At 42.2% G+C, this 22,282-nt stretch overlaps 1 protein-coding gene across 1 annotated transcript in view; it reads left to right on the top strand.

Annotated features, from left to right (window-relative positions):
• The window catches only part of GLDN (gliomedin), a gene marked incomplete at its 5' end in the record, with an annotated part of 59,598 nt that extends 50,834 nt beyond the window's left edge, over positions 1–8,764 (top strand). The window contains 4 exons of the mRNA XM_081134033.1: positions 2,485–2,568; positions 2,666–2,791; positions 3,829–3,979; positions 5,274–8,764. Coding sequence (XP_080990159.1) covers positions 2,485–2,568; positions 2,666–2,791; positions 3,829–3,979; positions 5,274–5,742 — 830 coding nt within the window. The 3' untranslated portion in view covers positions 5,743–8,764. The remainder of the gene's footprint in view (positions 1–2,484; positions 2,569–2,665; positions 2,792–3,828; positions 3,980–5,273) is intronic.
• Positions 8,765–22,282: the final 13,518 nt, after the last annotated feature.

Consider the following 22,282-nt stretch of genomic DNA (forward strand, 5'->3'; position numbering starts at 1 on the left):
TTTGTGGGAGGCCTGAGCAGTCTGTCCCTGGGACAAGGACTGGTGGCAGGTTTAGAATTGGGCCTCCTACCCCCTTCCCTCATCTCCTTACCTTCACTTATCACCAAACTATTCCTCTTTCTGCCAAATTCACTATCGCTCTCCCTCAGAATAGTCTCTCGGCTAAGCTGTTCACTTCTGGAGTATAAAGGGCTTGACTAACGCTAGAGGAGATGATGGGGAAGTTCAGACTGGTTACCTCCCCAAAATGCTACACCACCACCATGGCCACCACTAAGCTCTAAGTGCTAACAGTGTGCCAGGCACGGTGCCTACTGCTTAGTTCATTTAATTCTCACAGCAATCCTAGGATTTAGGAATTGTTATTGTCACCAATTTACAGACTCAAAACTGAAACACTCAATAGTAAGTGGCAGAGCTAGGATTCAAGCCCAGGTGTGCTCGACTGTAAGGCCCCTGCTCTTAGAGCACCTTCCATTCGGAGACAGAATTCACACTTTGAGACGAAGCCGAGCAAGGGCAAGGAGGCCAGTTTGTGATAGGCGTGGCCACAGGATTGACAGCTAGTTAGAAACCAAGATCCACACTAATGGAAAATGCATCTAGGGTGACGCTACCTCCTCCCAAAGGCGGTGACCTGGGATCTGCTCACCTACTTACTTAGGCCATGAGGAGGCACAACTTGAGGCTGTTGCCTCAGTGGCAGACAGGAGTCCCTGGCTAGAATGTGTCACACTGGCTGTGGATTTCACAGCTGCTTTCCTAAACATCTTCAGTTCTCTTTGCTGCACTGCTTTTTCTGGAAGGAACTTTGGGGGCATGCGCTCAGCTGTCAGAGTGGGCAGATCTGTGCTGTCAAAGATGTTACACGTGTCCCCCCTCCCCCAAATGGAGCCTGATGATAATTCTCCCAGCAGTCAGCTGCTCCTTCGCTGGCATTCAGCACCACCCCCTCCATTAGCATCTGCCCTTTGTTCAGCTTCCCTTGGAGAATGAGCTGAAGGGACCCTTCCCCGAGGAGGGGAGGTCTGACCTGAGCTTGTGGAATTCTCACTCGCCCAGGCTCTGCCATCCAGCCAGTGCAGGGGGGGCCAGGAGAGGCACTCTCTCTGCCCGCCTCACTACTGAGAGGCTGGTCGGTGGGGCTGGCCCCAGAGTTGAGAAGACCAAGCTATGAAGGTTTAAATGGGAGGTCATTGTCTTCCACTCTGCCCCCAAGAGATGCGTCCTCAGTTGCCAGGCTTTCTGCATCTGAACTTGGCCCTCTCTCCTGCTGCAATTCCATTTCTTTAACTCCCCTCCCGCCCCCACAGCTTCAGAAGCAGGTTGGTAAACAGGAATTAATGAGAGCCTTTTCTTCGAACTAAGAACAGGAGGGTCTCCCTGTCCCTTTCGTGTACAAAGCCCAAGCTCCTGAGGGGAACTGTATGTGGGGGAGTCAGCACAGACCTCAGGGGACAGAAGGACTTCAGAGGAACACTGGCTCATCCAGCTAGAAAGGAGCTTAGAGATCGTGGAGAGTCCGCCCCCTGGCGACTGCTAAGGACACATCTCCAGGCTATTCTGTGAGCTTCCTCGCTGACAGCCAGGGCCAGCCAAGCGGCTGCTTCCTATCCAGCAGCCACAGGGCGAACCCACCAGAATGGCCTGGATTTTCCCAGAGAGCCTGATTTGCCCCAGCCTGCCCCAGACCAGGGCCCTTACTCCAGTCAGTCCATGCCCTCTCATCTTCCCAGTGGCCATGTCCCTCCCCTCCTGTCCTGCTTCTGCCACCCTGAGCCACCTCTTCACCAAAGGTCTGAGTTAAGCCCATTTGTTACGGGAACAATGACAAACTGAGGAGGATGGGTTCCAGCTCCGGGGTAGCCTCAAATCTAGTGTGAATGAGGTGTCCATCAGGGCCCTGCGTGCGGAGGCCTCCAAGCAGAGGCGGCGGGGAGATGGTGGTGAGGGGCTCAGACTTCCTGGGCCAACCTGCCTCAGGCTTTCTCCCTCTGATTCCTGCCCCCTGCAGTCCAGGAAGGAGGGGTAAGGTGGGCCCCTCCTAAGGCTGCGGCCTCACACCTCTCCATTAGCTTCCCTGAAAGCAAAAATCCTTCCAGAAAGTTGCAATCGAGATAAGTAATACCACTTGCCCTGGAAAGCCAGGAAAACATCAGTGAGCCTCTCTTCCCCTCAGATTGCTGAGGGCCGACTGGGCTGGCTCAACCTGCTTTTTCCTCTTTTACTGGCACCTTCTGGGGATGGTACCATCTTAGCAACTGTAGTCATGAAAAGCTAGTTGGAACTCACCAATTAGGGAAATTTTGGAAGTGTACTACTTAATGTTGCTTAAAAGCAAGCAACAAAAACACTTGGTGGGCCTATTGTAAGGGACACTGGTGGGCCTAGGGTCTGGATTGAGGTGGGGGAAAGCCCAGTCGTAGTTACACACGCTCACTGTGCCAACTACATTTGCCCTGATTGTTGTTGTTATTGTTTTAGGTGAGACATGTGCTATCCCCAATGATGATACCTTGGTTGGAAAAGCTGATGAGAGAGTCAATGAACACCATTCCCCACGAGCGGGTATAGAAACAAAGCGTCCTATTTCGAAATTCAGAAATTGGATGCCTTAAAGTCATAATTGGTAGCTGGGTAACTTCCTTCTCTCTTCTTTTGGTAGAATCCACGATCACCTCCATTGGAAACGCAACACAGGTGCTAAAGGTCACGGAGACATTTGGGACCTGGATCCGAGAGTCTGCTAATAAGAGTGATGAACGGATCTGGGTGACTGAACATTTTTCAGGTACCTTCGCTTAGCAGGTGATCTGTATCTGTGCTGTCACGTGTCTTTCCACTGTTGCCCACCTTCAGGCTGATTCTCTTTGTGTCCGCCTGAAATCCCTGCTATTTGGTGTAACAATTGCTCTTTATTTTAGGAAACACAAATGAGTGGGCAGAATACTTTCCTCCTTTGAGCACACTGACGGAGAACCTTGCTGTTCGGGTCACAGGGACATGACCAGGGCACCCCCAGTGTAGCCTATCCAGGCAGAGTGTCCAGAAGGAAACAAACAACACTGGGTTATGACTGACGGCCTCATAAACCCCAAACACTAAGCCTAGCCGCCTGTCTCTGAGGTTGGCACCGCCCCCCCCACCCCCCGAGAGCACTTTTGGTCACCTTTCTCAGATATCCGTTGGACAGAGAGGCCAGGGGAGGAGGTGAAGTGCCACCTCGCAGGGACACTGCTCCTGAGCACGACCCTGGTCATGCTGCCCCAGGGGGATGTGGTCATGTGGTAGCAGCGGCCTCATTCCAAAAGGGGTCTGGGCGTGCTCACCGGTTGGAGCAATAGCTGAGATATGCGTCTTCGTTTCATCAAGGCCGCCTGTCCAGCTGGTAGTGACTGCCCAGACCGCCAGCTGAGAAGCATTCTGGGCCCAAAAGAAAAGGGAATAATGTGAATTAGCAGTGGGCGCTGTGGGGGAAGCAGGAGGCAGGAGGGCACTGAACAACTGCGAGGCATTCGCTGTTCTTGGTTTAGGCCTGTGTCAGTCTGATAGGAAAGTTTATAAACAATCTAGAGTGGGACCGAGAGGGGTGACACAGTTTTCCTGGGAGGAGCAAAGCCGACTCTGTGGCCATTGCGTTCAAAAGACAGATCAGAATCCAAAGGGAACTGGACTTCAAGTTTGGGAGTCAGACTCTTCAAGCTGGACAAGGACCCTTACAGGACATGTCCCTCCAGCTTCCCTCCTCTTACCTTCCTCCCCACTCCCTCCCAAGCTGCGGTTGCCAGGCCAGAGGGCAGGTGACAGCCTTTTCGGCTTCCCCTGCAGGCATCAGGGTGAAGGAGTTCAAAGACCAGGCCTCGCTGCTGAACGGCAGCCACTCGCTCATCCGCCTGCCCTATTACTTCCACGGCTGTGGGCACGCGGTTTACAACAACTCTCTCTACTACCACAAAGGAGGCTCCAACACCATCGTGAGGTGAGTCACCCGGCCCCGCAGCACCTTCTCACACATCCCGGACAGCACTGCTGTGGTGCTTTGGTTACCCACGTTCCCGCCACTTTATGTCCCCGGGGCCTGGCACACAGTCAGAGGTCAGTCAGGGTTTGCTGGCTGAATGACCACAGGACATGATGAATGATCCCATGTCCCAGCCCGTCTGGGGTCTACATTCATTGCTGGTCTGAGCACCAAGAGTAAGGTTGGAGCCAGAGAGAAGGAGACCTGGAGTGGTCAGAGGTGCAGCTTTCTCAGCCTCTGCGAAAGGAAGCAGCCAGAGCCCAGAGATCCCCCTGGCAGGAAGCTGTCACACACCAAAATCAGTCCCTGCCAGTACCAGACAGGGACAAAAAGGCAGTCCCGGAGTCCAGCCATTCAGAGAAAGGAGAGCCCTGTGAGCTGAGGTGGGCAGCCAGGGCCTTCTCAAGCCCCCTCCCCTCTGGTTTCTTTTCAAACTTACTTTGGGATTTCTTCATTGACTTCAAGTTTGTTATGCTCCGGTGCATATCCACAGATTCATGCGCTTCACTTTTCTGCTGCTCAATGGCACCCTCTAGTGTTTTTCTTTTATTTTAGCCTAATGTCCAAATTTTCATTCCTGGAGTCAGGTACCTCTTGAATCATAAATTACTTTACTATTCGGTCTAGATTTGGAGTCGGTCAAATCAGACAGCCTGCAGGAGTTGAGGGCATGGGATTCCACGTGTAGCTCCATTTCTCCAGTCACCCACCAGCCATGACTTCACAGCCATGACTTTGCTGCATCTCTTCCAGCTGGTGACTTTCTTCTTAACGTAGACTGCTGTGAAATTTTTGACTTAGAATTCCAGCATGGTGTGGACGAAAAAGCCCCAAACCTGGAAATCCCAATTTCAAACTCTGGCTCTGCAAATCACTTGTATTCCTGGGCCAGTCACATCTGCTTTTTCACTTGTAAGATGAAAGGACTGGATTAGACCATCTTTCGAGGCCCCGTGTGGCTCTGGAGATCTTTGGGAGGGCATTTCAGGAGGTTGGCCAACACTTGAGGATTACTGAGGGGAAGGAATTTTCCTCGGGTCACATGGCTGGTAGGTGGACACTTAGATGGGGTCGCATCCTTTACACCCACTGCTCATAGCACTGGGATGACCAGTAGAACAGCATGACCTAGGAACTTACTAGAAATGCAGAACCACAGGCCCTGCCCCAATTTAATAGAGGAACCTAGAAAACCACCCTTGTCCACAAAAATGGTGACTCATATCTACTTTTTTTTTTTTACACATTTCAGGTTTGAATTTGGTAAAGAAACATCCCAAACTCTGAAGCTTGAAAATGCCTTGTATTTTGATCGAAAATACCTCTTTGCCAATTCCAAGACTTACTTCAATTTAGCTGTCGATGAAAAGGGCCTCTGGATTATCTATGCGTCCAGTGTGGACGGCTCGAGCATTCTTGTAGCGCAGCTGGATGCGAGGACATTCTCTGTGGTGCAGCACATCAACACCACCTACCCCAAATCCAAGGCCGGCAACGCCTTCATTGCCCGAGGAATCCTCTATGTCACGGACACCAAGGATATGAGGATAACATTTGCCTTTGATCTGTTAGGAGGGAAGCAGATCAATGCAAACTTTAATTTGAGAACTACTCAGTCTGTTCTTGCCATGCTATCATACAACATGAGAGACCAGCATTTATATTCGTGGGAAGATGGCCATTTAATGCTTTATCCTGTGCGGTTTTATCAGCTGCATTAAGCCAGTGGTGGAATGAATGCATTCTCTTCCCCCTCCATAAACTTTGGATGTTCTCTGACACCATTTCTATCCCAACAGAAAACTGTCTGTAAGGGTAGCCAGGTACTTAGGAGTGTGTATATGGTTGGTAAATGCCCTTTAAATTCAGATTCTTTAGGGGCAAATAACAGATTGTAAGTCAGAACAGCTGAGATTTGGTGATCCCTTCTCAAACCAGCTGGGCAGGTTACCTCTCCCTCTTCAGGCCTTTGCCCTCCGGGGGTAATCTGAAAGCTGGTTAAGATGATGGGTAGGATTTTCTCTACCTGTAGGGAATTCTGTGATTCTTGGCTGTTGCTGCTCTTACAACTTGTATATATTTGGCTTTTGTTTTGTTTTGTTTTTAGACATGTGCTAAGTAAATTACCTCTGAGTTGATCAGCCCAATTGCTTGAGCAATGAATTCCTTAGTGCTGACTTATGTTTGGCGCCTCGGGAAGCTGCCCTGACCCTGTAAGGCTGCTGAGGTATTGTATTACCCGCATTTCATTACCTTTCTCTGCACCCACACCTGCCACCACAGAACCAGAATGGCCGTTATCCTCAGCTCCTGATCTCCTGTCCGAGATTAGCAGAAGCCAGCAGCTACGTGCCCAGGTTTCCCAATAAAGCAGAAACAGGCCCTTCCCAGTTCCTGTCGATCTCGGATCCTGCTGGCTGCAGCTGCGGGTCATAAACTGAGTCCTCAGGCCTCACTGGCTTCTGTCACAGCTGGGTGTGTGCTGTCAGAGTACTAACTAGTGTGTGAGTGGGAATTAGTGAGTGGGAAAAGCTGTTCAGCACATGGCTAGGACTGTGGGAAGCACTCCACAGTTTTCAGAAGAGAGGCAGCATTTGTGGTTAACTGGAACAGGGATGGGCAAACTATGGCCCATCAACTGTGTTTGTAAATAAAGTTTTATTGGAACAGTTACACTCATTATAATTAGTCTGTGGCTACTTTTGCTCTATAATGGCAGAGTCATTGCAAAAAAGTTGAGTAACGACCCGCAAAGCCTAAAACATGTACCGCCTGGCCCTTTACCCTCCCTTGATCTAGAACATACAGTGAGCCTGACTCTTGGGAGGCTTATTCAGCAGAGCCTGTTGGTTATGTTTTGTTCCAGACTAAGAAGTGGTCATTTATGTGGTTTGAGTTTTTGATAGAGGGAAAGGGTAAGGATAGCATAAAATTAAGTGGCTGTCCAAAAGGCAGTTAGTGAACTGCTCCTTCTCTAATGTAGTTCTAAAGGATGTAATCTGGTCCCCTTGAAAGCCAGGAGAAAATCCAGTTTAACTTGCTCTTAAATGCCTTTAAATTCGTCTGTTTTCTGCCAACTCAGTTCTTCAAACAACCTTCAGCCAGGCGTGGCCGCTGAGAGTAGAGAGGAATCTCGGAAGTTCCTAGGGCCCTGCAGCAGGAGGGAAAACTAGAGGAAAATCTTCTGTAAAGATTTTTCAGCAATTTGCCTTCACTGAATACATGTGTGTTTTGGGGAAAAGCCTCTGCAACTTTTTGACTGGGGCTGAGACCATTCTCATTGACTCTGAGCCCTGGTTTTATACTTACTAACGGAAGCATTTTAACACTTAGGGGATGTACAGAGTTAAATATTTAAATCTCTCCACCCCTGAAAATACCTAGGCAGTTAGGAGGGAATTTTTTGTTGTATTCTCAAAATAAGGGTATTTAAAATATTCCCCCCCCCCCTTTTAATTAGATTGGTTGTGTTATGTCATCACAGTTGTTTAAAAACACTTTTCAGATTCATGTTTTGTAAAAAAGTAAGTAGAGTTTCATGTTCAAGGCCAATGTGTAATGAGTGCCAGTCTTCTTTTAAAGTATTTAAGTATATGTGTTGCTGTTTCTGGACCCAGGGGACCTGGATATGAATATAATTTCATAATAATAGCCATGCTAGTAATAGTAACATACACAGCCCTAATTGTATGTATGGTAGCAACCAAAGAGGTTAGTTATTAAATTAGCATATATTCCTTTTAAGGAAAAGTTCCAGAAACCCCAGTCTTGCTTAATTATCTGAGCTATCTTGGTTCCCTTAATTGTGGGTAAGGAGTTACATACTCGCTCCTAGAGAAGCTTGTGCTGGGTTGTGGTTTTTGTTTTTGTTTTTGCGATGGCAGAGTAATATAAGGACAACCGAGTCAGATCAAGATCTATTGGGTAATTTTATATGGTTGGAAGTTTGTCTTTACAGAGTGAAAAGAATTAAGATTTTACTCATTCTTTTCTGCAAGCAGTACTTGATTAAAGGAGAAAAAAAAAAAAAGGTTTGGCCTCACTGCTAAAATAGGATGTACAATGATATATCTGAAGTCGCTATATCATTTTAGCGGTTTCCACTGTCACTCGTTACCAAAGTTACTTTAAAGCACTTTCCAAATACCTGCCCTTCTGATGTCAGAATCAAGCCAGATAGTTCTCTAATTCTTCTGTAATCTAAAGTAGATAGCTTCCCACTGGAAAGTAAATAAAACCACCCGTCCCAACCTCAAAGGTAGCTTGGACCCTATTTCAAAGCGTTTCTTTCGACTGATAAGGTGGTTGCGGCCTCGGCGTATCACTGGGCACAGGTGCCATGGCAGAGAAAGAGCTCTGGGGTGAAAGTTTTAAAACGAGGAGCTCTGATCGTCGGCATGTTCACAGTCTTATTCCCCTCAAGGTTGCAAGGTGAAAAGTCAAATGAGACTAGTTCTTGAAGAGCCAGGTGCCATTTTCCAGCTGCACGGAACCCACTTGGGCTCTGTTTGATGTCGAACCATCTGAAGGAGAAGCGTGTGATAGGCTTTCCCGTTCCATCCAGCTGCTGTGTGTGCCCTTGAGTATCACATCATTAAAAGCCATGTTTTCCTATCTGTAACCACAGATTCTGAACAATTCTAAACAACAAATGAATAACGGTGAATATCTCTGTTTTTGGTTGTAATTTATTTAACTTTAACCTAATTAGTCAATAAAATAATCATTGCTGAACACAATCACATATTGAAACAAGTGTATTGTTATTTTTACCTCTTGCCAATTTACAAGGAATGTTTAAAAGAAAAAACAACAGCCCAAAACAATATTGTGGTAGAATTATATTGGGTTGCCCCTCTGCGGAAACTGCGCAATTTGTTAGCTCCTTCTGAATCCTGAAAACTCGCTGATATGGACTGTGTTTTCTCTATAGAAAAATGTGAGAAATGTAAAACTAGTAACTAGAACTAGTTATGCACAGACATAAGTGCAATGAAGATTTGCTTATTTATTGGCATAGGCAAAGCAACTGTAAAGGACATAACATTTAGGGCTAAAAATTAAAAAAAAACAAATTTTAAAAACTGGATTTGTGTGAATTTGGGCAAGTCTCTTAATCCCTCAAACCTGTTTCTTTTGTAAGTGTGGATAACAGCATTACTTAACCTCCATTGATTTTTCTATATGAAATGAGAAATGCTCTGAAAATAATATAATTTTTGATAAATTATAGTTGTTACTTTTATAGTTCATTCCTACAGGAAACCAGAGTGACCTGTTTTTCTTAAGGCTTTATTCAAGGGCTGGTCGGGGACATAGCATCAACAGTTTCTATCTGCTGGTCTGTTTGATTAGATAGTTAACACTTCACCTCCTCCCCTCCAAAAAAGGTCCTTTAGTTATACAACAAATTTACAATAAAAAAAATTTTTAAAAAGCTCAAGAACATGCTGTCTTGGCCTACAGAGCTTCTTTTTTAAAAAAATTGTTTTTATAGATCTCAGAGAGAGGGGGAGAGAGAGAGAGAGAGAAATGTCAATGAGAGAGAGTCATTGATCAGCTGCTTCTTGTGGGCAATCGAGCTGAAACTTGAGCATGTGCCCTGACTGGGAATGGAACCAGTGACCTCCTGGTACATGGAAGGATGCTCAACCAACTGAGCCACACTAGCCGGGCTTAGAGCTTCTTTATAACCTCTGGAAGTGTCTCTGTTAGCGGGTGGCCCAGGCATGTACTGCTGATGACTTTTCTCATTAAAATATAACAAAGAGAGAGAGAAGTCCACGAAGAAAATAGTAGTCTTGCCCCTTTAATTGTACCATTCAGACTTTGCATGTGATGTTAAGATATCCAATGTTACAGCCATTCACTGTACGATTTAAAATAAGAATGAAATTAATCTGCTTTCCCTACAAGCAATCTGCTATGATCAGTCTCTAGAACTGAGCTACTTAAGAAATTGTGGTTAAACCACTTCTAAAATCTAAAATAGCTAGGTTCTTGTGTCCAGCAATCTGGCATTGTCAGTGTCCCAAACTCATTTGCCAAGAGGCCACATAGGTAATCACAGGATCACAAAGGTCAACACTAGATGGGGCCTTTACAGAACACCCAACCCCACCCTCTCGCTTTAAAGTCTAAGAATGTGAAGCCAGCTAACTCACTCAGCACAGCATGCAGCCAGGAGACACTGTCTCCTGACTTTATGATCATGTTTTTCACCTCCCTCTGCTGCTTCCAGAGTAAGGATCTGGTCCTTGTTATTGGAAAATGAAGATAATTAACTTTGAATGTTTTTTTAAAGGCATTCCTTTTTTAAAAGCTGGATCTAGAGGAATAAGCCAAACCCAGTCTAGTCAGGCAGCGAACACTCCTGCAAAGAAGTTGTCAGCCACTCACCATCCTCTGGGAGGTAGACACACGTGCCCAAGTCCAGCACCTGTGTTATTCCAAAAACAACCCCCCACTGAATGACCCTTCTAGGCCCGAAGTTCTAAAGACACCAAAGTAGCCACTACTTGGTACCTGCCATCTATATGCCATGTCTCTTCTAGGCAGCTTCAGTTTGTGCACCTTATTTCACTTAATCATAGATGCTCAAGTGGAGATGTCCATAAATACCATCTATTCTCTCTACTCAGTGTTTCCATCCTCTCTACAAACGTGGTGGACACTGTGATTCACTCCCTGCTGCTTGGATTCCACATCGGGAGAGACTTTTCTCCCCTGGTGCTGGGAGTGCTGGCAGCTTGTAGCCTTCAGTTGTCTGCCCTTCGGGACTTGCCTCGGCTGCAGAGACCACTTCACCCAGGACACGTGCATCACAGTGTCCATCACATTTGTAGAGAGGATGGAAACACTGAGTAGAGAGAATAGATGGTATTTAAGGACATTTCCACTCGAGCATCTATGATTAAGTAAAATAATGTGCACAAACTGAAGTCCCCTCATCCAATGACTGCTCTCTGCGTGTGTATAAAGGCCTGGAAGCTCAACCCAACTTGGAATTATTCTCAAGGGCCATTCTGGTGCCAGAGCGCCCCACGGTCCAGCCACGTGCCCCTGGCCTGCGCTGCAGACGGACTCTTCCCTCGGCCCTTCCTGCTGTCTCCCTCCTTCCGCAGGTGCTGAGCGAGAGCACCCTTTACTGAGCCCCTGCTGGCCAAACTCCACCTCGGCACTTGCGTCCTGGGAAGCCCAGCTGTTGTAGCACTGCCCAGCTGGTAGCAGATTGACCACAGAGCCACTGGGACAAAGAGGTGGTCCAGCTGTTAACACTCCCATTGGCATCTGGAATGGTGTACGTAAGCTAATGTTACCTATCAGATGTTTGAGAATTATGGAGAAAGAGGGGCTAGATGCATAATGAAATCAGGTGGTTATTGCTAAGCTTGATTAACCCTCTGGAAAAACGGGGGAAAGCTGAGAGCAATTAATTGCTAACTGAAGGCTACGGGGGGGAAGGCCGGGGCCTCCGTAGCAGAAGGGCAGAGGAAGCTGAGGGCCAGACGCTCGACTTGCCGATGAAGGTTGCCAAGCTCCGAAGAAGGTTGTAACACCCAGCAAAAGAAGCTCACTACCCCAAGGTGAGGACCTGGGCAAGGAAAGGCTGACACTCGGCCATGGGGGTGGGGGTGTCTGAATTGCCTGCTTCCAGGGTGCAGTTTGTATAGTGTTTGTGGTCACTTGGAATTAAAAGGGAAATTTAAGGATGGGTTAAATCAAGCTTGTTGGCAAATTTTTTTCTCTAAAAGGCCCGATAATAAATATTTTAGGCTTTGTGGTCCATACTGTCTCTGTTGCAACTGAACTCTGTTTTGTAGCTGGAAACAACCGTAGACAATATCTAAATGCATGAGCATGGCTGCATTTCAATAAAACTTTATTTATGGACACTGAAATTTGAATTTTATAATTTTCATGGGTCACACAATATTATTTCGAGTTTTTAACTATATAAAATGTAAAAACTGTTTTTAGCTTGCAGATTGTACAAAAACAGGTGGTGGGCCGAATTTGACCTACAGGTCAGTTTGCCAGGCCCTGGCAATGATGTATAAGAAATACAGAGTGTCCCAAAAACTGTATACACACTTTGAATGATTATAAAGTCAGTGTTTGTTAACATACAGTTCATTTCAAAATTTAAAAGAATCTGCAGAAATGAATAATTTTTTGGTCAATGCCTGTTTTCAAACTGATGACCTTTCTGGTCTAGGCACAGCTGATAACAATGCACTGCGAAGCAATGGAATCTCAAACATCACAATCGCAATCATATTGTTCAATATTTATGTGCCTTCATTTCATCCAATATTGCCAGTTTTGTACCATAAACTTTATCTTTTATGTATCCCCATAAAAAAAAATTTAGTAGCACTTCAGGATAAATTTTCTTTGTTCAAAGCTTAGTCTGGCTTCACCCATTATTTCAAATCAGTTAAACCTGAAAAGGAATGAAAATGATGTGAGTTATCAGCTGTTAAAGTGTGTATACCTTTCTTGGGACACCCTGTATATGCTTGGTCTTCCTCCTCATTTCTGGCACGGAACTCCTAACACCCCAAGAATTTCCTGTGATGAGTCATAAAGGTGTCTTTTGTATGTTAAAGAGGTGACTTTTGGAAAGCCCCTAGAACCAAGCTCATGACTGGAGGTTTGGAACTTTGAGTCCCTCCCCTGGATCTCGGGAAGGAAGAGGAGGTGGAGGTTGAATATATTTCCAGTGGCCAATGATTTGATCAAACATGTCTATGCGATGAAGCCTCCACACACAAAAAAACAAAAGATCAGGGTTCAGAGAGCTTCTGGGATGGTGAGCGCGTGGAGGTGCAGGGAGAGTGGCGCCCTCGGAGAGGGCCCGAAAGCTCCACGCTCTTCCCATACCTCACCCTCCGCACCTCTGCCATCTGGCTGTAAGAAGCCGATGACCTAGTAATAAAATGTTTCTCTGGGTTCTGTGAGCTTCTCTAGCCAGTTAACTGAACCTGAGAAGGAGGTCGTGAGAACCTCTGATCTCCAGCAGGTCGGTCAGAAGCACAGGTGACAACCAGGCCTTGTGATTGGCATCCGGAGCGGTGGGAGAGCAGGAGGGCGGGGCAGTCTTGTCGGACGGAGCCCTTGACCTGTGGGATCTTATGCTGCCTCTGGGTAGAGTGTCAGGATTGAGGTGAACTGTAGGTCACCCAGCTGGTGTCCAAGAGTTGCTTGGTGTAGGGAGACACCTCCACACATCTGGCGTCAGAATTATTGGAGTGTGGTTATAGCGGGAGAGTGAAGGAGAAACAGGTGGAAAGCTGAATTTGCCCTTACCTGGGCTAGGCTCATGCTACCGACAATGGTGCTTATATTTAAGAACATTTCATTGGCCACTCCTAGAGGATGGGGTCACTGTGTCAACTTAGATTGTTGCACGCATAGGGTGGGACCTTTAATTTTCTCCAAAGCCTCAAAAAGGAATACCACAGTGGTGGCAACATCAGTGTCATCATAGTTACAATTTATTGAGTGTTTACCGTGTGCCAGGTGCTGTACTCAGTGCTTCAAATGTATTAACCCATGTGATCCTCATGGGAACCCCATAAAGTGTAAACCTCATTCCCATTTTCCAGACTAAAAGAGATTAAGAAAATTACCCACCGTCACTCAGCCTGTAAATGGTGAAATAAGGATTCGAATTTAGGAAGTCTACGCCAGAGCCCACTCCGGTAGCAACTATTCTTCGTGCCTCTCAGACCGTACCTGAGGCCCTCCTTGCTTCCAGGCCCTTGGACCTTTCCCAGTTCAGTAAGGGCTAAAGTCACACCCCCATGAAGGAGGTTGAGCTGGCCCTTTTCTGTCTGTGTCAGGCTGGGCCTGTCTGGCTCCTGGAGGCCTGGCAGTGAAACACTGGCAACCCGACTTGCTGGGCCATTTTCCTCTTTGCTTGTTATTTCCCCAGCCTCCCCGCTTCTGCTCTGGAATGGCTGGTGGGGACGTGCGCTCCAGCTTGCTTCTGGTTCATGAGTATGACAGATCTTTTCCCATTCTTTTACTTTGAATCTATCCATTATCATATTAAAGTGCTTTTGTAGGCAGCATATATTTAGGACTGACTTTTCTTTTTCCCCAGTCGGACTCTTTATGCCTTTTAATTAAGGTATTTAAACTATGGTGGGCTGCCTGCTTTTGTGAGTAATGTTTTCTTGGAATGCAGCACATCCATTCATTTACGAATTAGCTATGGCTGCTTTTGTGCTACACCACCAGGGTTTTGTAGTTGCCACGGAGACTTTATAACCTGCAAAATTAAAATATTTACTCTCTAGCCCTTTAAGAAAAGGTTTGCTGAACTTTGGTTTAGAACATTTACATTGAATGTAATTACTGATATGGTGGTTTCAATCTACAATCTTGCTCTTGTCTCATCAACTCATTGTTCCGTTTTCTCTTTGTTGTCTTTTGCACTGAATATTTTTCATAATTTCACCTTATTTCCTTTCTTGGCTCATTAGTTATAACTTACTGTTGTGTTACTTTACGTTAGAGTTTTAGGTATGTATCTTTATCACCGAGTACCACTTCACTTATTTGGAAACCTTACGACAATATACTTCCATTCTCCTCTCCGGCCTTCGCGCTGTTGCTGTCATAGTTACCCACTCGTATGTTACACATTTTTATTTTTAATTCAAGCAGTTAATTGTCCTTTAAAAAGATTTAAATAATGGGGGGAAAAGCCTTTAAGTAATTTACCCGTGTAGTTACCACTACACAGGAGGTCTTTACTCCTTTGCATATACATTATTTTCCGTTGGCTGGATGACTGACTCCTGTGACATTCCTTTCACATTTCCTGTTGTGCAGATCTGCTGCTGATGGTTCTTTCACCTTTTTGCATGTTTAAGCTTTTTTTTTTTTTTGCAAGGCAATCAGTTATTTGTTTTTTCCTCCCAGTTTTATTGAGATATAACTGACAGATAACACTGAATTGGCTTTAGGTGTATTACATGATATGATATACATATATATTGTGAAATGATCTCCACAATGTTAACATCCATCACCTCACATAGTTACATTTTTCTTGTGATGTGAACTTTTAAGACCTATTCTCTTAGAAACTTTCAAATAGTCACCATGCTATATATTACATTCCCAGAACTTATTTTATAATTGGAAAATTTTACCTTTTGACCCCATTCACCCATTTTTCCCACCTACCCACCCGCCCCTCTGGCAACCACAAATCTGTTCTCTGTATGTATGAGTTTGGGGATGGTTTTTGTTTGTTTTTTTAGGATTCCTCATATAATTAAGATCATACGGTATTTGTCTTTGTCTGATTTACTTCACTTGGCATAATGCCCTCAAGGTCCATCCATATTGTTGCAAATGGCAGGATTTCGTTCTTTTTTATGGCTGAGTAATATTCCATCGTATCTGTACACCAGAATTTCATTATCCATCCATCAAGGAGCACTTAGGTTGTTTCCTTAGCGTTGCTATTGTTAACAATGATGCAATGAACATAGGGATGCATATATCTTTTTGAGTTAGTGTTTTTGTTTTCTTCAAATACCCAGAAGTAGAACTGCTGTATCATATGGTACTTCTACTTTTTTCTGAGGAAACTCCATACTATTTTCCATAGTAGCTGCACCAATTTACATTCCCACAAACAATGCACAAGTTCATGTTTCTCCACGCCCTCACCAAAACTTGTTATTTTTTGTCTTCTTGATAATAGCCATTCTTACTGATGTGAAGTGTTATCTCACTGTGGTTTTGATTTGCATTTTCCTGATGACTAACGATGTTGAGCTACCTGTAGACTATCTATGTCTTTTTTTAAGAAAATACCTATTCAGGTTTTCTGCTTATTTTTTTTGCTTGTGAGTTGTATGAGTTCTTTGTTTTAGATATTAGCTTAATATCAGATATATGATTTGCAAATATTTTCTCCCATTCAGTAGGTTGCTTTTTTATTTTATTCATGGTTTCCTTTGCTGTTCAGAAGCTTTTTAGTTTGATGGAGTCCCACTTGTTTATTTTTGCTTTTAGTGTCAGATTTAAAAAATCATGGCTAGAACCCATGTCAAGGAGATTATCTCTTATGTTTTCTGCTACGACTCTTATGATTTCAGATATTACATTCAAGTTTTTAATCTGTTTTAAGTTAATTTTAGTGTATGATGTAGGATAGTGGTCAAGTTTCATTCTTCTGCATGTGTCTGTGCAGTTTTCTCAATATTATTTATTGAAGAGACTTTCCTTTCCCAACTGTGTATTTTTTACTCCTTTGTCATAAATTAATTGACCATATACTCATGAGTTTATTTCTGGACTCTATTCTCTTCCATTGGTCTGTGTCTGTTTTTAGGCAAATAACATACTGTTTTAATTACTATAGCTTTGTATATAGTTTAAAATCGGGGAACATGATGCCTCTAGCTTAGCTTTTCTTTCTCAAGATTGCTTTGGCTAGTCGGGGTATTTTGGAGTTACATACAAATTTTAGATTGTTCTACTTCTTTAAAATACACCATTGGAATTTTGATACGGATTTCACTGAATCTGTAGATTGCTTTGGGCAATATGCACATTTTAACAATATTGATTCTTCCAGGCCATGACGTGGTATATCTTTTTATCTGCATCATCTTCAGATTCTTTCATAAATGTCTTAGTTTCAGTTTACAGATCTTTCACCTACTTGGTTAAATTTATTACAAGGTATTTCATTATTTTAATGAAATTGTAAATGAGAATGTTCTCTAAATTTCTCTTTCTGCTGGTTTGTAATTAGGGTATAGAAATGCAACAGATTTTTGTAATAGATTTTGTAGCTGCAATTCTACTAATTTATTAGATTTTTTTTATGAAGTCTTTAGGGTTTTCTATATATAATGTCATTTGCAAATAGACAATTTTACTTTTTCCAGTTTGGATACCTTTTATTATTTCTTTTGTTGCCTGATTATTCTGGCTAGGACTTCTAGAACTATGTCAAATAAAAGTGATAAGAGTGGGCAATTGTCTTATCTTAGAGAAAATGCTTTCAGTATTACCGTTGAGTGATGTTATCTGTGGGCTTGTCATACATGACCTTTATTATGAAGTATGTTTCCTTTATATGTGGTTTATTGAGAGTTTTTAAAAAAATCTTGAATGGATGTTGAATTTTGTTAAATGCTCTTTCTGCATTTATTGAGGTGATCATGATTTTAACCTTCATTTTGGTAGTGTAATATATCACATTGATTTGTGGATGTTGAGCTATCCTTGCACCCCTGGAATAAACCCCACTTGATCATGGTGCATAGTCCTTTTACAGCGTTGTTGAATGTGGTTTGCTAATATTGTGTTGAGAATTTTTGCATCTGTATTCACCAGAGACATTAATTTTCTTTTCTTGTGGAATCCCTGTCTGGTTTGGTATCAGGGTAATACTGGCCTTATAAAATGAGTTTGGAAAAGCAACCCCCTTCAATTTGTTGGAAGAGTTTGAGAAGGATTGATATTAATTCTTTGAATGCGTAGTAGAATTCACTAGTGAGCCCATCTGGTCCAGGATTTTTGTTTCTTGGGAGCTATTTGTTTACTGATTCAATGACCTACTAGTAATTGGTCTGTTCACATTTTCTACTTCATGATTCAGTCTTGGTAGGTTGTATTTTTTCCAGAAATTTTCCCATTTCTTCTGAATTGTCCAGTTTGTTGATATACAGTTGTTCACAGTAGTTTCTTATGATCCTTTGTATTTCTGTGGTATCAGTTTTAACATCTTCTCTTCTACTTCTGATTCTATTTGAGTCCTCTCTTTTTCTTGGTGAATCTAACTGAAGGCTGTTGAATTAATCTTGTCAAAGAACCAGCTCTTAGTTTTATTGATTTTTCTCGATTGTCTTTTTAGTCCCTATTTCATTTATTCCTTCTCTAATCTTTGTTTCTTCCTTCTACTAACTTTGGGCTTCATTTGTTTTTTTCTAGTTCCTTAATGTGTAAAGTTAGGCTTTAATTTGAGATTGTTCTCGTTTCTTAATGTAGACATGTAGAACTAAGCACTTTCTTCTTAGAGTTGTTTTTCCTGCATCCCATAAGCTTTTTATGTTGCATTTCATTGTCATTCATTCAAGGTAGTTTTGATTTCTTTGTTGACCCGTTGGCTATTCAGTATCATGTTTCTTAACCTCCACATATTTGTAAATTGTCCAATCTTCTTGTAATTTATTTCTAATCTCGTACCATTGTGGTTTTTAAAAATGTTTGATATGATTTTAGTCTTTTTAATAAGATTTGTTTTTGGCCTAACATAATGATCTATCCTGGAAAATGTTTCTTGTGCACTTGAGAAGAATATGTATTTTGTTTTGAATGCAATGTTTTGTATATATTGTGTTAAATCTACCTCATCTAACGTGTCATTTAAGACCAATGTTTCCTTATTAAATATGTATCTAGATGATCGATCCATTGATCTAATGTATATTTAAGCTCCATATTCTTATTATTTTGCTTTTTATTTCTCCCTTTATGTCTGTTAATATTTACTTCATATATTTAGGTACTCTTATATTTGGTGCATAGATACTTACAAATGTTATATATCCTTTTGTTGGATTGACCCCTTTATTATGATGTAAGGCTCTTTTTTCTCTCTTATTACAGGCTTTGTTTTAAAGTCTATTTTGTCTGATATAAGTATAGTTATCCCAGATTTCTGTTGGTTTTAATTTGCATGGAATATCTTTTTCCATATCTTCACTCTCAGTCTGGTCGTTACATCCAAAATGAGTTTTTTGTTTTTGTGTTTGTATCTTGAAGTGGGTTCTTTTTTAATTGAATTTACTGTGGTAACATTGGTTAATAAAATGACATCGATTTCAGGTGTACAATTCTATAATACATCATCTGTATATTGTATTGCGCTAACCACTCCAAGTCATGTCTTCTTCCATGACCATTTACCCCCACTCCAATACCCTCTCCTACTCCCCCTCCCCCACCTCCTTTTCCTTCTGTAATCGCCATGCTGTTGTCTGTAACTATAAGTTGTTTTCTTTGCTTATTCCTTTCACCTTTTTCGCCAAGCCCCCCAACCTCCTCCCTTCTAACAGCTGACCGTCTGTTTCCTGTATCTGAGACTCTTTCTGTTTTGTTTATATTAGAGTCCACATATAAGTGAAATCATATGGTATTTGTCTTTCTCTGATTGGCTTATTTCACGTACCATAATACTCTTGGTCCCTCCATGCTGTCACAAAAAGTAAGATTTCCTTCATTATTACTGCTGAGTAGTATTCCATGGTGTAACATGTACCACAGCTTTTTCATCCACTCACCCACGGATGGGAACTTGGGTTGCTTCCAAATCTTAGCTATTGTAAACAACACTGCAATGAACATAGGGGGGCATGTCTTCTTTCGAATTACTGTTTTGAGTTTCTTCAGATATATTCCCAGATGTAGAATCACTGGGTCATAAGGCAGTTCCATTTTTAATTCTTGAAGTAACTCCATACTACTTTCCACAGTGGCTGCACCAGTCTGCATTCCAACCTACAGTGCATGAAGGTCCCTTTCCTCCACATCCTCGCCAGCACTTGTTTGTTGATTAATGACAACCATTCTAAATAGTGTGAAGTGACATCTCATTGTGGTTTTAATTTGCATTTCTCTGATTAGTGACTTGGAGCAACTTTTCATGTCTATTAGCCATCTGTAAGTCCTCTCTGGAAGGAAGAATGCCTATTCAGGACCTTTGCCCATTTTTTAATTGGGTTGAGATATTTTGGTGTTGTTTTATATGTTCTTTATAAATTCTGGATATTAATCCCTTATCAGATGTGTCATTGGCATATATGTTCTCCCATTCAGTGGGTTGTCATTTCATTTTTGTTGGTTTCCTTTGGTGTGCAAAAACTTTAGTTTGATATAGTTCTGTTTTTTTAATTTTTTCCCTTGACCAAAAAGATGTATCAGAAAAAAATATTGCTAGGTGAAATGTCCCAGACTTTTTTTTTAATTTTATTTTTGTTTAAAATATTACAGATGTCCCTTTTTCTCCCCAATTACCTGTTCCACCCTGTCCCTTCCCCCTCCCCAGTCCCTCTCCCCACCATTGTCCGTGTCCTTGGGTTGTGCATATATGCATATAAATTCTTTGGTTACTCCTCCATCCCTCTGACATTCGTCAGTCTCATCTATGCTTCCATGTCATTGAATCTATTCTGTTCATCAGTTTATTAAGTTCTTTAGATTCCACGTATAAGCGAGATCATGTGATGTTTGTCTTTCACTGCCTGGCTTATTTCACTTAGCATAATATTCTCCAGGACCATCCATACTGTCCCAAAGGGTACAAGATTATTCTTTACAGCTGGGTAGTATTCCATGGTGTAAATGTCCCACAGCTTTTTTATCCACTCGTCTACTGATGGAAATGTCCCAGATTTTACTGCCTATGTTCTTGTAGGATTTTTATTGTTTCAAGTCTTACATTTAAGTCTTTAATCCATTTTGAGTTTATTTTTGTGTATGGTGTAAGGTGGTCTAGTTGCTTAAGTATATGTCCAATTTTCGTAACATTTATTGAATAGACTGTTTACTCATTCTATGCTCTTGCCTCCTTTGTCAAATATTAATTGACTATAAAGGCATGAGTGTATTTCTGAGCTCTCTATTCTGTTCCATTGATCTGTATGTCTGTTTTTATGCCAGTACCATGTTGTTTTGATTACTATGGCCTTGTAATATAGTTTGATAACAGGTAGCATGATTCCTCCAACTTTGTTCTTTCTCAGACCCTGCTGTGGCTATTCAGGGTCTTTAGTGATTGCATACAAATTTCTGGAATATTTGTTCTAGTTCTGTGAAATATGCCATTGGTATCTTGATAGGAATTGCCTTGAATCTATAGATTGGTTTGGGTAGTATGGACATTTTAATGATGTTAATTCTTTCTATCCATGAACATGGTCTATGCTTCCACTTATTTGTATCTTCTTCCATTTCTTTCTTCAGTGTCCTATAATTTTCCGAGTACAGGTCTTTTATATCCTTGGTTAAATTTTTTCCTAGTTTATTTTATTTTGATGCAACTGTAAATGGGACTGAGACGGTCATCCTTTTAAAAGTGAAAAAGAAATGAAAACTTAACTGGATACAGAATTCTAGGTTGGTGTTTCTTTTCTTTCAACACTTTAAATACTTGGTGGGCAAAAGTAGGTTTACAGTTGTAAGTATGCAAAACAGAGTTAATAAAGTTATTGTAATCATAACCTGCATGTCTTTTTCCATACAGACAACTGTAAACCTATTTTTGCCCACCCTTGTACACCAGTAAAAGAGACAGTCAACTAAGATAAACTATGAAAACACAAATAAAAGAAAGCTAAAGTAGCTATATTAATTTCAGAGAAAGGAGACTTCATAACTGGTAAAACAAATACAGACAAAGAGGGGAATTACATGATAAAGGAGTCAATTCTTCAAGAAGATATACAATCCTTAACATGTATGCAACCAACACCAGAGCATCAAAGTAAACATCTGAAGCAAAAACTAATAGAAGTGCAGGGAGCCCGGCCGGTCGTGGCTCAGCGGTTAATAGTCGACCTGGGATCCAGGTGATCGGGGTTCGATTCCCGGTCAGGGCACATGCCCAGGTTGCAGGCTCGATTCCCAGTCGGGGGCATGCAGGAGGTGGCCAATCATTGACTCTCTCATCATTGATGTTTCTATCTCTCTTTCTCTCTCTGAAATCAAAGATATTTTTTTTTTTAAAAAAAAGAAGTGCAAGGAGAAGCTGATATGCCCACTACCATAGCTGGAGACTTCAACACCACTTTATCACCAATTGACAGAAAGTCTGTAAGGATATAGTTGAATGTAGCATTATCAATCAACTAGGTCTAATTGATATTTATAGAATAGTTCATCTAACAATAGCAGAATATATATTCTTCTCAAGCTCATGTGGAACATTTATCAAGATAGACCAAATTCTGGGCCATAAATCACACCTTAACAAATAAGGGAAACTCTGATGGGGTGTGATGAGGGAAGTAAATGGAAACTCTCTGTGGTATTGGCTCAATTTTTTTGTAAACCTAAAACTGTTCCTTTTTTTTTTTTTTAAACACACAAAAATTAGTGTGATGCAATAGATTACTGTAAAGCAATAGTTTAAAGAAAGTGGCAGCTACCATAAAGTCTTTAAATTTCAGTTTGAAAATTCTATTATCTTATAGTTTGAGCTGATACATTCAAAATCTATTT

This window comes from Miniopterus schreibersii (assembly GCF_964146895.1).
Source record: "Miniopterus schreibersii genome assembly, chromosome: 1".
NCBI lineage: Eukaryota > Metazoa > Chordata > Mammalia > Chiroptera > Miniopteridae > Miniopterus > Miniopterus schreibersii.